Source organism: Chiloscyllium punctatum, chromosome 8 (genome assembly GCF_047496795.1).
Source record: "Chiloscyllium punctatum isolate Juve2018m chromosome 8, sChiPun1.3, whole genome shotgun sequence".
In the NCBI taxonomy this organism is placed as follows: Eukaryota; Metazoa; Chordata; class Chondrichthyes; order Orectolobiformes; family Hemiscylliidae; genus Chiloscyllium; species Chiloscyllium punctatum.
In genome coordinates, this window is record NC_092746.1 from 128,247,842 (window position 1) to 128,265,227 (window position 17,386).

The window sequence follows — 17,386 nt, forward strand, 5'->3', positions numbered from 1 at the left end:
CCTCTCCTTCCCTCCTTCCCTCCCTCCATCTCTCTCCCCCTCCCTCTCTCCCCTCTCCCTCTCTCCCTCCCTCTCCTTCCTTCTTCCCTCCCTCCATCTGTCTCTCTGCCCCCCCCCTCTCTCTCTCCCCCCCCCCTCGCTCTTCCCCCCCCCCTCTTCCCCCCCCCCTCTCTCTTTTCCCCCCCCCCTCTCTCTTCCCTCCCCCCCTCTCTCTCTTCCTCCCCCCCTCTCTCTTCCCCCCCCCCCCTCTTCCTCCCTCCCCCCCCCCCACCCCCTCCTTCCTTCCTCCCTCCTTCCTTCCTCCCCCTCTCTCTCTCTCGCCCTCCCTCTCTCTCTCTCCCTCTCTTCCTCTCTCTCTCCCTCTCTGTCTCTCCCTCCCTCCCGGTCTCATTCCACCTCCCCACCCCACCCTGGCAGCATATCGAAGGTTGGATTACCTCGAGCAGGGATTGGGAGCGAGAGCGAGCTATGATTGTAACCTCCAGGCTGCTATTGTTTTACCTGGAGAGACTCAATGTTCGGGTAAGCCCATTGATCCCTACATTCCCCACGTCTGTCCCCCTCGTCTTGGGGTCTGATCACTGGGGTCTACACTGGCTCATGTTGATCAGCTACTCTCACTATTTCAAAAGATTTTTCATCATTTGTGACTGATCCTAATCGTTTTTTTTTTGCTGGGGACAGTGTAGAGGGAGCTTTGTTGTGTATCTAACCCTGTGCTGTCCCTGTCTTGGGAGTGTTTGATGGGGGACAGTGTAGAGGGAGCTTTACATTGTCTAAATGATTAGAGTGAGAGTTATACAGTTGTAGTGGAGGGGTGGTCTCTCTCTGCCCTGGGTGGAGTGTCGGGGGTGGAGGGCGGTCTCTCTCTGCCCTGGGTGGGAGTGTCGGGGGTGGAGGGGCGGTCTCTCTCTGCCCTGGGTGGGAGTGTCGGGGGTGGAGGGGCGGTCTCTCTCTGCCCTGGGTGGGAGTGTCGGGGGTGGAGGGGCAGTCTCTCTCGGCCCTGGGTGGAAGTGTCGGGGGGAGGGGTCTGTAGTTTGATCAAGGCTGACCTGGGTCCAGATGATGAGATTTTTCTCTCCTCTCCTCCTCCCGTCCCTCCCTCTCCTCCATTCAGACAATGGTTTCCTTCCACAATCTGGGTGCATTGATTGGGCGTCTAGTCCCTCGCTGCACTGATCCTCTGGTGACCGTACGGCAGAATGCGCTAGAGGCTCTCTACACACTCCTCTCTATCCAACTGCGCTACGCTGGTGAGTCCGCCACACGGGGAGGGACAGAGACACTGCACTGTGGGGGGACACGGGGAAGGTGTAACACTGACACTGCACTGGGGGGGGGGGGAAGGGAGAGAGGACGCGGGGAGGGTGTAACACTGACACTGCACTGGGGAGGGGGGGGGGAGGGAGAGAGGACGCGGGGAGGGTGTAACACTGACGCTGCCACGGGGAAGGTGTAACACTGACGCTGCACTGGGGGGGGAACGGGGAGAGTGTAACACTGACGCTGCACTGGGGGGGGGAAACGGGGAGAGTGTAACACTGACACTGTACGGCGGGGGGAGGGAGAGAGGACGCGGGGAGGGTGTAACACTGACGCTGCACTGGGGGGGGGGAGGGAGAGAGGATGCGGGGAGGGTGTAACACTGACGCTGCACTGGGGGGGGGAAACGGGGAGGGGTGTAACACTGACGCTGCACTGGGGGGGGAAACGGGGAGAGTGTAACACTGACACTGTACGGCGGGGGGAGGGAGAGAGGACGCGGGGAGGTGTGTAACACTGACGCTGCACTGGGGGGGGGAAACGGGGAGAGTTGTAACACTGACACTGTACGGCGGGGGGAGGGAGAGAGGACGCGGGGAGGGTGTAACACTGACGCTGCACTGGGGGGGGGGAGGGAGAGAGGATGCGGGGAGGGTGTAACACTGACGCTGCACTGGAGGGGGAAACGGGGAGGGTGTAACACTGACACTGCACTGGCGGAGGGAGAGGATGAGGGGAGGGTGTAAGTGGGTGGCTGTGTGTGTGTGGTGGGTGGGGGGGTGGCTTGTGGTGAGGATGGGGATCTATGTAACGATGCCCCCCCCCTCCCGTTCAGGGTTTGCCCTCGATCACACAGATGAGTCTCTGAGCCGATTGAAGGGTTTGCAGAACGGCCTGCACCAATCAGACAGCAAGCTGCTGTTTCATACCTGCTCCGAAATTGGCCAGGTGAGGCGGGGGGAGGGGGAGGGGCAGGACCATGTGGCAGGGGGGGTGGGGTTAGAGGACGCAGTGGTGAGGGCTGCGCGGTTTGTGGAAGGGGGTGCTGGGGGTGGAAAGGGGCTGTAGGGGAGTGGGCTGGAGCGGGCGGGTGGAGGTGTGTGGGAGGTTGGGGGAGGGGGCTTTGGGGGACACGGTGGGGGTGGTCAGAGGGGGTGGGAGACATGGGGGGAGGGGAGTGCAGTGCAGAGCAAGGTGAAGGAGGAATGTTGGGAATGGGATTCTGCATCAGCCCCCAGCCTTATAACTCTGTGTGTGTCTGTTTCCAGGTGGTAGCGAGGAGCCTGCCTCAGGACCAGCTCAGCTCCCTGCTCTTCATGCTGCTGGAGGCTCTCGCTGACCCTCACCCTCTCTGCTGCAGTGCAGCCTCTGTTATCAGCAACACCCTCATCAGGGTCCGGGGCAGTGGCCTCTCCAACCAGGTTAGTGACCGACCGGGCTGGGGGCCCAGCCCGGGCTGGTGACCGCACTGGGGTGTTAGTGGGGGGGGGGGGGCACATTGGGATTGGGATTGGGGTCCTCCATAGCACTCTGTAGTGAGGAGTTCCAAAGACACTCAACTCTCGGAGACAAAATTCCTCCCCATCTCCGTCCTCTGGTGCCCCTTTATTCTGAGCCTGTGCCCTCTGGCCCTCAACCCTCCCATGAGGGGGAACACCCTCTCAGTATTGACCCTGTGAACTCAAGGACGTAATGTTTCAATGAGATCACTTCACATTCTTCTAAACTCCAGGGAGCGGAGTCCCAACCTGTTTCACCTTCGCCTATAAGGCAATCTCCCCCCCCACCCCCCCATGGCAGGGTCCATCCAAGTGCACCTTCTCTGAGTGACCTGCAATGGAATGACTTCTTTCATTCAGTAAGGAGACCACAACCACTCAGGGTAGTCCAGCAGTGCTCTCCCCCAGCACCTTTTATGATTGCAGTAAGATTTCCCTACTCTTAACACTGAAAACACCTTTGAAATAAGGGGTACCATTCTGTTAGCCTTCCAGCTTACCTGCTGCTCCTGTGTGTGTTAGCTTTCTATGTTTTATGCACAAGTCCTGCAGTACTCCATTCCAACTTCCTCCAATCAAATAATATCCTGTTCTTTTTGTTTCCCTCTGCAATATGACTGATGCCACTTTTTCCCACATTATTCTTCTTTTCCCACTAACTTAACCGATCAATATTTCTGTTTACGCAGAGCAGGGAATGGTTTCAAACAAAAGTTGCTGGAGAAACTCAGCAGGTTTGGCAGCATCTGTGGAGAGAGGATCAGAGTTTTGAGTGTGGTGTGGAGTGGGGTTGTTGGTTGCCACCCCAACTCCTCCTCATCCCGAGCAGCTTGGCCCCTTCAATCCCATCATGCAGTTCAAATCTTCCATCATGGTTCAAGATTGTGACGGTCTCTACACTAGAACTTATTTTCACATTTCTACACTTCTAAATCTCAACTCCAAGTCTGTATAAATTACTAACAATGTGCTGATCTTGCGTGGTGCTCCCCCTGTGCAGTGTAACCCTGTCTGCCTCACTCTAAGCACCTTAATGATCTGTATTGTCCTTGTTTATGATCTACCTCTACTGCTCACAAAACAGAACTTTTCACTGGACTGAGGTACATGTGGCAACAATAAATCAAACCATCCCTTTTAAACTTGTCATTCTCTCTCCTTCCTGGGAGACATCTCTCTCAGACAGTGTTAGAATCCCTCTGATTCTTCGAGGGGCTGCTGTTTAAGGTCTTGCTGCTGCAGTGTTAGCTTCCAGACAGCAGGTGGTAGTGTTGTACCAGGGAGGCTGCCTCCTGAACACTGCAGAGGGAAGCTGTCAGTCTCCAGTTACAATCCACTCAATTCATCCTTCATCTCTGTAAAGTGCTCGCTTTCACTGTCTCATTCTGTTGTGCTTTCAGTCGAAGGCTCGTGAAAAGGTAATAATCCCTCTAGCAGGGCGGCGCTGACCCTCGGGTATTCGATATGTCGATGGCTGATCATCCACGTCAGTCCCCACACCTTTTAATCCCTTTAGTGAGAGCTATGTCTCCCACCTCCTGGAAAACATTCATTTTTTAGTCCACTGACCCTTCAGAACCAGAGAGTCACTGGTCAGGCAGCATCCAAGGAGCAGGAGAATCGACGTTTCGGGCATGAGCCCTTCTTCAGGAATGAGGAGGGTGTGCCCCCCCCCCCCCCCCCCCCCCAAGCAGGCTAAGATGAAAGGTAGGGAGGAGGGGCATTGGAAATGCGATAGGTGGAAGGAGGTTAAGGTGAGGGTGATAGGCCGGAGTGGGGGTGGGGGCAGAGAGGTCAGGAAGAAGATTGCAGGTTAGGAAGGTGGTGCTGAGTTCGAGGGTTGGGGCTGAGACAAGGTGGGGGGAGGAGAAATGAGGAAACTGGAAAAATCTGAGTTCAACCCTTGTGGTTGGAGGGTTCCCAGGCGGAAGATGAGGCACTCTTCCTCCTAGGCAGAAGATGAGGCTCATCTTCCGCCTAGGAACCCTCCAACTGCAAGGGTTGAACTCAGATTTTTCCAGTTTCCTCATTTCTCCTCCCCCCACCTTGTCTCAGTCCCAACCCTTGAACTCAGCACCACCTTCCTAACCTGCAATCTTCTTCCTGACCTCTCCGCCCCCACCCCCACTCCAGCCTATCACCCTCACCTTAACCTCCTTCCACCTATCGCATTCCCAATACCCCTCCCCCAAGTCCCTCCTCCCTACCTTCTATCTTAGCCTGCTTGGCACACCCTCCTCATTCCTGAAGAAGGGCTCATGCCCGAAACGTCGATTCTCCTGCTCCTTGGATGCTGCCTGACCTGCTGCGCTTTTCCAGCAACACATTTTTCAGCTCTGATCTCCAGCATCTGCAGTCCTCACTTTCTCCTAGAGAGTCACTGGACCCAACACGTTGATTCTGATTTCTCTTCCCCACGGGTGCTGCCAGACTTGCTGTGTTTTGCCTGCAATTTCTGTTCTGGTTTCTGATTTTGAGCATCCAGAGTTCTTTGGGAATTTTTGTTCAATATTTTGGCCTCAATGGTGTCCTGTGGCGGAGAATTCCACAGGTTCACCACTCTCTGGATGAAGACATCCCTCCTGATCTCTGAGCTGTCTTGTGTCCTGCCATCTACTGGATTAGTGGTGCTGGAAGAGCACAGCAGTTCAGGCAGCATCCAACGGGCAGCGAAATCGACGTTTCGGGATGAAGGGCTTTTGCCCGAAACGTTGATTTCGCTGCTCGTTGGATGCTGCCTGAACTGCTGTGCTCTTCCAGCCCCACTAATCCAGTATTTGCTTTCCAGCATCTGCAGTCATTGTTTTTAGCTCATTGTGTCCTGCCATCCCCTGGTCCTGAGCTCGGTTGCTGTGGGCCTGACGTTGGTGTGTTGTTCCTACAGATCCCCGAGCTGCTGGAAGTGTTACACATCCGCCTCCAGGCCATCACGCAGGAGCAGGTGAAGGCTTCCGTTCTGCAGACGGTCTCTCTCTTGGCATCGCAGAACCTTCCTGCCGTGATATCCAGTCTCCTCAGCTACCCGCTGCCCTTTGATAAGTAAGTGACAGATACAGTACGGTCAGTCCGACCCCCTTGTGTTCAGACTGAGCGTTGGGGAAGTGTTACTGAGCTACACGAGATATCAGCGCAAATATACAGGCAGGAGCTGGCCACTCTTGCCTGTCTCGTCCGCTCCATCCAGTCCGATTGTGGCTGATCTGATTACTCTTATCCCCAATAATCTTTCACCTCAAACATCTGGCTGCTTTTGCCTTAGCAATGTTCCACGGCTCTGCTTCCACCGCCTTTTCAGGGAGAGAGTTCCAAAATTCAGAGAAGTGCTGTTGGAGTGAAAGACTGAGAGATAGAGGAGCAAAATTAGGCCATTCAGCCCATCAAGTCTGCTCCACCCCATTCCGTCATGGCTAATATGTTTTTCACCCCATTCTCCTGCCTTCTCCCCGTAATCCTTGATCCCCTCACTGATCAAGGGCCTATCTATTTCTCTCAAGTGAAACATTGCATTTGATTAAGAAAGTGAAATGTAATGATGTCATTGACCTTGAGGGTTGGAATATAACAGCAGTGATGTGCTACTGAGACTTTATAAAGCTCTACTCAGGCACCGTTTAGAAAACTCTGTCCAATTCTGGGCCCCACACCTCAGGAAGGACATATTGGCACTGGAGCGTGTCCAGTGGAGATTCACACGGATGATCCCTGGAATGGGAGGCCTAACATACAATGAACGGCTGAGGATCCTGGAATTGTATTCATTAGAGTTCAGAAGGTTGAGGGGAGATCCAATAGAAACTTACAAGACAATGCATTACGTAGAAAGGGTGGACGCTGAGAAATTGTTTCTATTAAGCGGGGCTACGAGGACTCCTGGACACAGCCTTTGAATTAGAGAGGGTCAATTTAGAACGGAAATGAGGAGACATTTCTTCAGCTAGAGAGTGGTGGGCCTGTGGAATTCACTGCCACAGAGTAGAGTGGAGGCTGGACGTTAAATGTCTTCAAGGCAGAGATTGATAAATTCTTAATCTCGTAAGGAATTCGGGGATACAGGGAGAGTGTGGGTAAGTGGTGTTGGAATGCCCATCAGCCATGATTGAATGGTGGAGTGGACTTGATGGGCCAAATGGCCTTCCTTCCACTCCTATGTCTTATGGCGTGGCCTCTACAGCCCTCTGCTTCAATGAGGTCCACTGATTCCCCACCCTGTGGCTGAAGAAATTCCTCCTCATATCTTCACTCTGAGGCTGTTAGTGGAAACATTATCTCCATGTCCACTCCGTCCAGGCTCCGTAGTATCTGGAAGTTTCTTCCCCTCCGCCTGAAGCAAGTTGTCCCTTACGCCCATTTATTAACCCGGGCTCCAACTTTGGGATATTTCTGACAGCAGCCGCGTTCTCTTCACAACGACCTGGTCAGGCCCCCTGGCATCACCTATGTTTCAGTCAAGCCACTTGTTCCCTTTCAGAGAAGGTTCTGGTTCGACTGGAGGTGGTTCTGGTCCCTGGAGTGGCAGTACCACCTCTGCCCGCGTGTTTGAGGCTGGGTCTATGTCTGTTGTGGTTTAGAGGAACGAGCAATGATTGGTTGAAACATGGAAGACCCTGAGAGGATGTTAGAGGGCTGTGAGAGAGAGAGAGCAAAACTAGGGGTCATGGGTCTCCCATATAACACCAAGGTGAGGGTCCTTTTTAATCTGAGGATTGAGAGACTGTTGGAGTTGTCTGCCCCAGAGAGGTGGTAGCGTTGCAGAACACTTGAAAGGAAGTGGAAGATAAACTCTACTGACGAGGGAATTAAATGGCCCATGGGTATAGACTGGGAAGTGAAGTTGAGACAGTAATCTAGTCAGCCGTAGTCTTGGTGTGGTCTCGACTCGGTCTGGCTGTGGATATTACTACAAACGTTGTCAAAGGCAGAACATAGGAACCAGGAACAGGTGTAGCCGTCTGGCCCCTTTTGAGCCTGCTCCACTATTCAATAAGACCATAGCTGATCTTTTCATGAACTCAGCTCCACTTACCCGCCCTCTCACTACAGCCGTTATTTCCTTTACTGTTCAAGAAAAATCTAATTTAGCTTTAAAAACGTTTACTGAAGTCGTCTCAACTACTTCCCAGGGCAGGGAATTCCAAAGGTTCACAGCCCTCTGGGTGAAGAGGTTCCTCCTCAGTACAGTCTGAAATCTGCTGGCCTGAATTTTGAGGCCACGTCCTTTTCTTTTAGTTTCACCTGTCAATGGAGACAACCTCCTTGCTTCGATCTCATCTATTCCCTTCAAAATATGATTCTAAGACTCCCCCCGCCCCATTCTTTTGAATTCCACTGAAAATAATCCCAATCTCCTCAGTCTCTCCTCATAAGGCAACCCCCTCAACTCAGGAATCAACATAGAACATAGAACATAGAACATAGATGAACATAGAACATAGAACATAGAACAATACAGCACAGAACAGGCCCTTCGGCCCACGATGTTGTGCCGAACTTCTAACCTAGATTAAGCACCCATCCATGTACCTATCCAAATGCCGCTTGAAGGTCGCCAATGATTCTGACTCTACCACTCCCATGGGCAGCGCATTCCATGCCCCCACCACTCTCTGGGTAAAGAACCCACCCCTGACATCTCCCCTACACCTTCCACCCTTCACCTTAAATTTATGTCCCCTTGTAACACACTGTTGTACCCGGGGAAAATGTTTCTGACTGTCTACTCTATCTATTCCTCTGATCATCTTATAAACCTCTATCAAGTCACCCCTCATCCTTCGCCGTTCCAACGAGAAAAGGCCGAGAACTCTCAACCTATCCTCGTACGACCTATTCTCCATTCCAGGCAACATCCTGGTAAATCTTCTCTGCACCCTCTCCAAAGCTTCCACATCTTTCCTAAAGTGAGGCGACCAGAACTGCACACAGTACTCCAACTGTGGCCTAACCAAAGTCCTGTACAGCTGCAACATCACTTCACGACTCTTGAATTCAATCCCTCTGCTAATGAACGATAATACTCCATAGGCCTTCTTACAAACTCTATCCACCTGAGTGGCAACCTTCAAAGATCTATGTACATAGACCCCAAGATCCCTCTGTTCCTCCACCTGACTAAGAACCCTACCATTAACCCTGTATTCCGCATTCTTATTTGTCCTTCCAAAATGGACAACCTCACACTTGGCAGGGTTGAACTCCATCTGCCACTCCTCAGCCCAGCTCTGCATCATATCTAAGTCCCTCTGCAGCCGACAACAGCCCTCCTCACTGTCCACAACTCCACCTATCTTCGTATCATCTGCAAATTTACTGACCCACCCTTCGACTCCCTCATCTAAGTCATTAATAACCCAGTGAACCTCCTCTGCACCCCCTCCAGTGCCAGGACATCCTTTCTCAAGTAAGGAGACCAAAACTGCACCAGGTGTGGCTTCATCAGCATCTCATACAGCTACAATATAACCCCCTGCTTTTAAACTCAATCCCTTTTTAGCAATGAAGGACAAAATTGCATTTGCCTTCCTTAATGACCTGTTGTACCTGCAGACCATCCCTCTGTGATTCATGCACAAGGACACCCAGATCCCTCTGCACAGCAGCATGCTGCAATAACTGCTGACTTCAAGGAGGGTAGGAAGCTGCAGAAAAGTTTAGCAGGATGCAGGTTCAGGTGGGGGGGGGGAGAGCATGGTGGCAGGGACCAGAGACTGTCAGATTGCCGTTAATGGAGAGCCCTTGCCCTCCCAGGCCTGCGGGGGAGATGTGGCAGTCGCTGGCGGGAGATGTGACCCTGGCGAGGAAATCTCTGGAATTCCTAATGGAGCGATTGAACAAACAGTTGCCGTACGATGAGAAGAGGGAATCGATGCTGCGCAAGAGTGTCACACGGTTCGCCACAATCCAGCCGCTGGTGGTAGGTCTGGGCACTCAGTCCGCCGTCCTCCAGTCCCCTCGCTCTGCGTCCTCCAGTCCCCTCGCTCTGCGTCCTCCAGTCCCCTCGCTCTGCGTCCTCCAGTCCCCTCGCTCTGCGTCCTCCAGTCCCCTCGCTCTGCGTCCTCCAGTCCCCTCGCTCTGCGTCCTCCAGTCCCCTCGCTCTGCGTCCTCCAGTCCCCTCGCTCTGCGTCCTCCAGTCCCCTCGCTCTGCGTCCTCCAGTCCCCTCGCTCTGCGTCCTCCAGTCCCCTCGCTCTGCGTCCTCCAGTCCCCTCGCTCTGCGTCCTCCAGTCCCCTCGCTCTGCGTCCTCCAGTCCCCTCGCTCTGCGTCCTCCAGTCCCCTCGCTCTGCGTCCTCCAGTCCCCTCGCTCTGCGTCCTCCAGTCCCCTCGCTCTGCGTCCTCCAGTCCCCTCGCTCTGCGTCCTCCAGTCCCCTCGCTCTGCGTCCTCCAGTCCCCTCGCTCTGCGTCCTCCAGTCCCCTCGCTCTGCGTCCTCCAGTCCCCTCGCTCTGCGTCCTCCAGTCCCCTCGCTCTGCGTCCTCCAGTCCCCTCGCTCTGCGTCCTCCAGTCCCCTCGCTCTGCGTCCTCCAGTCCCCTCGCTCTGCGTCCTCCAGTCCCCTCGCTCTGCGTCCTCCAGTCCCCTCGCTCTGCGTCCTCCAGTCCCCTCGCTCTGCGTCCTCCAGTCCCCTCGCTCTGCGTCCTCCAGTCCCCTCGCTCTGCGTCCTCCAGTCCCCTCGCTCTGCGTCCTCCAGTCCCCTCGCTCTGCGTCCTCCAGTCCCCTCGCTCTGCGTCCTCCAGTCCCCTCGCTCTGCGTCCTCCAGTCCCCTCGCTCTGCGTCCTCCAGTCCCCTCGCTCTGCGTCCTCCAGTCCCCTCGCTCTGCGTCCTCCAGTCCCCTCGCTCTGCGTCCTCCAGTCCCCTCGCTCTGCGTCCTCCAGTCCCCTCGCTCTGCGTCCTCCAGTCCCCTCGCTCTGCGTCCTCCAGTCCCCTCGCTCTGCGTCCTCCAGTCCCCTCGCTCTGCGTCCTCCAGTCCCCTCGCTCTGCGTCCTCCAGTCCCCTCGCTCTGCGTCCTCCAGTCCCCTCGCTCTGCGTCCTCCAGTCCCCTCGCTCTGCGTCCTCCAGTCCCCTCGCTCTGCGTCCTCCAGTCCCCTCGCTCTGCGTCCTCCAGTCCCCTCGCTCTGCGTCCTCCAGTCCCCTCGCTCTGCGTCCTCCAGTCCCCTCGCTCTGCGTCCTCCAGTCCCCTCGCTCTGCGTCCTCCAGTCCCCTCGCTCTGCGTCCTCCAGTCCCCTCGCTCTGCGTCCTCCAGTCCCCTCGCTCTGCGTCCTCCAGTCCCCTCGCTCTGCGTCCTCCAGTCCCCTCGCTCTGCGTCCTCCAGTCCCCTCGCTCTGCGTCCTCCAGTCCCCTCGCTCTGCGTCCTCCAGTCCCCTCGCTCTGCGTCCTCCAGTCCCCTCGCTCTGCGTCCTCCAGTCCCCTCGCTCTGCGTCCTCCAGTCCCCTCGCTCTGCGTCCTCCAGTCCCCTCGCTCTGCGTCCTCCAGTCCCCTCGCTCTGCGTCCTCCAGTCCCCTCGCTCTGCGTCCTCCAGTCCCCTCGCTCTGCGTCCTCCAGTCCCCTCGCTCTGCGTCCTCCAGTCCCCTCGCTCGACCAATTGCCCCTCTCACCACCCCTTGTATTTCTGATATTTTCATCCCCCCCCACCCTCTTGTGCTCCTGACCCTGGTTGTCACTCCCCCTGACCCTGGGGTTGAAAGTGCTTTCCCCTGTCTCTGTGACTCGCTGACCACTGTGTCCTCTCCAGATGACCTGTGCTCTGACTCAGCTGCTCTCTACGGTGGATAGTGCCGAGGCTGTCAGTATCCTGTACCCCTCCCTCTTCAGCTTGCTGCTCGGCCGGGTGGGCTGCACCGTCGGGGTACGGCTCCCAAAAGACCCAGCGAAGGAGCGTCATAACCGCCTACCCAAGGACCTGGACGTCTGCAGGTAATTCCCCAACATCCCACCCATCCTCTTCCTCTAACCTAAACAAAAACACTGTGGGATCCAGAGTGACAAGGTAAGGTAAGTTTATTTCCTAATCCTTTTTATTAGTAGTCACTTGGGAGTTAGAATAGTGGGAATGGAGTTTAGGGCAGTGGAATGTTCCTCCTGCAGAATGTGGGAAGTAAGGGTCACCACTAGTATCCCTGCTGACTACATCGGTGGGAAGTGCACCCAACACCAACTCCTCGAAAACCGCGTTAGGGAACTGGAGCTGGAGTTGGATGAACTTCGGATCATTCGGGAGGCAGAGGGAGTTATTGACAGGACTTACAGAAAGGTAGTCACTCCCCCGATAAAAGAAGAAGACAGATGGGTGACAGTTCGGGGACAGAAAGGGAACCAGCAGGCAGTGCAGGGATCCCCTGTGGCCATTCCCCTCAACAATAAATATACTGGTTTGGATACTGTTGGAGGAATGACTTACCTGGGGAAAGCAGTGGGCCACCTGCTGCTCAGAAGGGAAGGGGGAAGAGGAACAGAGCAGTAGTCATTGGGGACTCTATAGTTAGAGGGACAGATAGGAGGTTCTGTGGGGACGAGAGAGACTCCAGCTGGTGTGTTGCCCCCCCCCCCCCCCCCCCCCCCCCCCGGGTGCCAGGGTACGTGATGTCTCTGATCGTGTTTTTGGGATCCTTCGGGGGGAGGGAGAGCAGCCCCAAATCATGGTCCACGTTGGCACCAATGACATAGGTAGGAAGAGAGATGGGGACTTGAGGCAGAAATTCAGGGAGCTAGGATGGAAGCTTAGAGCTGGGACAAACAGAGTTGTTGTCTCAGGTTTGCTGCCTGTGCCACGTGCTAGTGAGGCAAGGAATAGGGAGAGAGAGGAGTTGAACACATGGCTACAGGGATGGTGTAGGAGGGAGGGTTTCGGGCTTTTGGATAATTGGAGCTCTTTCTGGGGTAGGTGGGACCTCTACAAGCAGGATGGTCTTCATCCAAACCAGAGGGGTACCAATATCCTGGGGGGGAAATTCACTCAAGCTATTAAGGTGGATTTAAACTAATCCAGCAGGGGGATGGGAACCAAAATTGTAGGACAGGTACAGAAGAGGATGAGAGTAGGGAGTTCCCAAATCGGGTATCTGACACTGGCAAGCGAGAACCTGGTATGAAGTGTGTGTACTTCAACACGAGCATCCGAAATAAAGTGGGTGAACTGGCAGCGTGGGTTGGTACCTGGGACTTCGATGTTGTGGCCATTACGGAGACATGGATAGAGCAGGGACAGGAATGGCTGTTGCAGGTTCCGGGATTCAGATGTTTCAGTAAGAACAGAGAAGATGGTCAAAGAGGGGGAGGTGTGGCATTGTTGATCAGGGACAATATTACTGTTGTAGAAAGGATGTTTGGGGACTCGTTACCTGAGGTAGTATGGGCTGAGGTTAGAAACAGGAAAGGAGAAGTCACCATGCTGGGAGTTTTCTATAGGCCTCCGAATAGTCCCAGAGATGTAGAGGAAAGGATAGCAAAGATGATTCTCGATAGGAGTAAGAGAGGCAGGGTAGTTGTCATGGGGGACTTCAACTATCCAAATATTGACTGGGATCACTACAGTACGAGTACTATAGATGGGTCAGTTTTTGTCCAGTGTGTGCAGGAGGGCTTCCTGACGCAGTATGTAGACAGGGCCTACAAGGGGCAAAGCCACTTTAGATTTAGTACTGGGTAACGAGCCTGGCCAGGTGTTAGATTTGGAAGCAGGTGAGCACTTTGGAGACAGCGATCACAATTCTGTCAGGTTTACTTTAGTGATGGAAAGGGATAGGTGTACTCCACCGAGCAAGAGTTATAGCTGGGGGAAGGGAAATTACGATGCAATTAGGAAAGATTTAGGAAGCATAGAATGGGGAAGGAAACTGCAGGGGATGGGCACATTAGAAATGTGGAGCTTATTCAAGGAAAAGCTCCTGTGTGTCCTAGATAAGTATGTACCTGGGGTCAGGCAGGGAGGAAGATGTAGAAGGCGAGAGCCATGGTTTACTAAGGAAGTGGAATCCCTGGTCAAGAAGAAGGCTTATGTTAGGACAAAATGTGAAAACTCAGGGCGCTTGAGGGTTACAAGGAAGTCAAGAAAGACCTCAAAGGAGAGCTCAGAAGAGCCAGGAGGAGACATGAGAAGTTGTTGGCGGATAGGATCAGGGTAAACCCTAAGGCTCTCCATAGGTATGTCAGGAATAAAAGAATGACGAGCGTTAAATTAGGGCCAGTCAAGGATAATAGTGGGAAGTTGTGTGTGGAGTCAGAGGAGATAGGGGAAGCACTAAATAAATATTTTTCAACAGTGTTCACTATAGAAAATGAAAATGTTGGCGAGGAAGATACAGAGATACTTGCATCTAGACCAGAAGAGATTGAGGTTCACAAGGAAGAGGTATTAGAAATCCTGCAGAGTGTGAAAATAGATAAGTCCCCTGGGCCGGATGAGATTTATCCTAGGATCCTCTGGGAAGCAAGGGAGGAGATTGCCGAGCCTTTGGCATTGATCTTCAAATCATCATTGTCTACAGGAATAGTGCCAGAGGATTGGAGGATAGCAAATGTGGTTCCCTTGTTCAAAAAGGGTAGTAGAGACAACCCTAGTAATTACAGACCAGAGAGTCTCACTTCAGTTGTTGGTAAAGTGTTGGAAAAGGTTATAAGAGATAGGATTTATAACCATCTAGAAAAGAATAATCTGATCAGGGACAGTCAGCATGGGTTTGTGAAGGGTAGGTCGTGCCTAACGAATCTTGTTGAGTTTTTTGACAAAGTGACCAAACAGGTAGATGAGAGTAAACCGGTTGATGTGGTGTATATGGATTTCAGCAAGGCGTTCGATAAGGTTCCCCACAGTAGGCTATTATACAAAATGCGGAGGAATGGGATTGTGGGAGACATAGCAGTTTGGATCAGTAATTGGCTTGCTGAAAGAAAACAGAGGGTTGTAGTTGATGGAACATGTTCATCTTGGTTTCCAGTTACTAGCGGTGTACCGCAAGGGTCGGTGTTGGGTCCACTCCTGTTGGTCATTTTTATAAATGACCTGGATGAGGGCGTAGAAGGGTGGGTTAGTAAGTTTGCAGACGACACTAAAGTCGGTGGAGTTGTAGATAGTGATGAAGGATGTTGTAGGTTACAGAGAGACATTGATAAGCTGCAGAGCTGGGCTGAGAGGTGGCAAATGGAGTTTAATGTGGACAAGTGTGAGGTGATTCACTTTGGCCAGAGTAATTGGAATGCAAAGTACTGGGCTAATCCCTGAAAGTTGCCACCCAGGTTGACAGGGTTGTTAAGAAGGCATACAGTGTTTTAGCTTTTATTAATAGAAGGATTGAGTTCTGGAACCATGAGGTTATGCTACAGCTGTACAAAACTCTGGTGTGGTTACACTTGGAGTACTGTGTACAGTTCTAGTCACCACATTATAAGAAGGATGTGGAAGCTTTGGAAAGGGTGCAGAGGAGATTTACTCGGATGTTGCCTGGTATGGAGGGAAGGCCTTATGAGGTCTTACTTTCTAAATGGTGAGAAACTTAATAAAGCCAAAGCACAAAGGGATCTGGGAGTGCTAGTCGAGGATTCTCTAAAGGTAAACATGCAGGTTGAGTCTGTGATTAAGAAAGCGAATGCAATGTTGTCTCTTATCTCAAGAGGGTTGGAATATAAAAGCAGAGATGTACTACTAAGACTTTATAAAGCTCTGGTTAGGCCCCATTTGGAGTACTGTGTCCAGTTTTGGTCCCCACACCTCAGGAAGGACATACTGGCACTGGAACGTGTCCAGCGGAGATTCACACGGATGATCCCTGGAATGACAGGTCTAGCATATGAGGAACGGCTGAGGATACTGGGATTGTATTCGCTGGAGTTTAGAAGATTAAGGGGAGATCTAATAGAGACGTACAAAATAATACATGGCTTTGAAAAGGTGGATGCTAGAAAATTGTTTCTGTTAGGCGAGGAGACTAGGACCCGTGGACACAGCCTTAGAATTAGAGGGGGTCATTTCAGAACGGAAATGCGGAGACATTTCTTCAGCCAGAGAGTGGTGGGCCTGTGGAATTCATTGCCACGGAGTGCAGTGGAAGCCGGGACGCTAAATGTCTTCAAGGCCGAGATTGATAGGTTCTTGTTGTCTCGGGGAATTAAGGGCTACGGGGAGAACGCTGGCAAGTGGAGCTGAAATGCGCATCAGCCATGATTGAATGGCGGAGTGGACTCGATGGGCCGAATGGCCTTACTTCCACTCCTATGTCTTATGGTCTTATGGTCTAGGAAAGGCTGAGGGCCTTGAGGCTGTTTTCGTTAGAGAGAAGAAGGTTGAGAGGTGACTTAATAGAGACATACAAGATAATCAGAGGGTTAGCTAGGGAGGACAGGGAGAGCCTTTTTCCAAGTATGGGGACGGCAAACACGAGGGGACACAACTTTAAATTGAGGGGTGATAGGTATAGGACAGATGTCAGAGGTAGTTTCTTTACTCGGAGAGTAGTAAGGGTATGGAATGCTTTGCCTGCAACGGTAGTAGATTTGCCAAGTTTAAATACATTTAAGTCGTCATTGGACAGGCATATGGACGTACATGGAATAGTGTAGGTTAGATGGGCTTCAGATTGGTACGACAGGACAGTGCAACATCGAGGGCTGAAGGGCCTGTACTGCGCTGTAATGTTCTATCCCAGGCCAGCCCGGTCAACCCCAAACACACACCGTCCCACTGCACCCAGCCTGTGGCTGGGCCCCTCAGCACTGACCTGACTCTGTTAGGGGTTTGTGCTGGGGAGTACGGTGTAAGGTTTGAACGTGAAACCGTGAAAATGCAATCCCCGTTTCCTGAACACCGAGAGCTCAGCGTGACAGTGTGTTCATGAATACTGCACATTCCAGGGAACCACCCCATGTCTGTAACGGAGTGTAATCGCTGGAAATGTGGGAATTGGGCAGTCGTGTTTCTGGATTAGAGTGGTGCTGGAAAAGCACAGCAGGTCAGGCAGCATCCGAGGAGCAGGAAAATCAACATTTCGGGCAAAAGCCCTTCGTTTGGAATAGAGGCAGAGAGCCTGCAGGGTGGAGAGATAAATGAGAGGGGGTGGGGTGGGGAGAAAGTAGCATCGAGTACAATAGGTGAGTGGGGGAGGGGATGAAGGTGATAGGTCAGGGAGGAGGGTGGGGGAGGGTAGCAAAGAGTACAAGGGTGGATGGGGGTGGGGTGAAGTGATAGTTCAGAGAGGAGGGTGGAGTGGATAGGTGGAAAGGAAGATAGGCAGGTAGGACAAGTCATGGGGACAGTGCTGAGCTGAAAATTTGGAACTCTGGTGAGGTGGGGGAAGGGGAAATGAGGAAACTCCCCACCCCTTTCCGCCTTCCGCAAAGACCGTTCCCTCCGTGACTACCTGGTCAGGTCCACGCCCCCTACAACCCACCCTCCCATCCTGGCACTTTCCCCTGCCACCGCAGGAACTGTAAAACCTGTGCCCACACCACCTCCCTCACCTCTATCCAAGGCCCTAAAGGAGCCTTCCACATCCATCAAAGTTTTACCCGCACATCCACTAATATCATTTATTGTATCCGTTGCTCCCAATGCGGTCTCCTCTACATTGGGGAGACTGGGCGCCTCCTAGCAGAGCGCTTTAGGGAACATCTCCGAGATACCTGCACCAATCAACCACACCGCCCC

At 53.1% G+C, this 17,386-nt stretch overlaps 1 protein-coding gene across 1 annotated transcript in view; it reads left to right on the plus strand.

The window, feature by feature from the left end:
- Positions 1 to 17,386, plus strand: part of LOC140480295 (maestro heat-like repeat-containing protein family member 1) — a 94,762-nt gene that overhangs the window by 56,232 nt on the left and 21,144 nt on the right. The window contains 7 exon segments of the mRNA XM_072574999.1: positions 349 to 522; positions 1,118 to 1,253; positions 2,099 to 2,211; positions 2,532 to 2,684; positions 5,647 to 5,801; positions 9,507 to 9,672; positions 11,483 to 11,664. Of these exon segments, the coding sequence (XP_072431100.1) occupies positions 349 to 522; positions 1,118 to 1,253; positions 2,099 to 2,211; positions 2,532 to 2,684; positions 5,647 to 5,801; positions 9,507 to 9,672; positions 11,483 to 11,664 (1,079 nt within the window).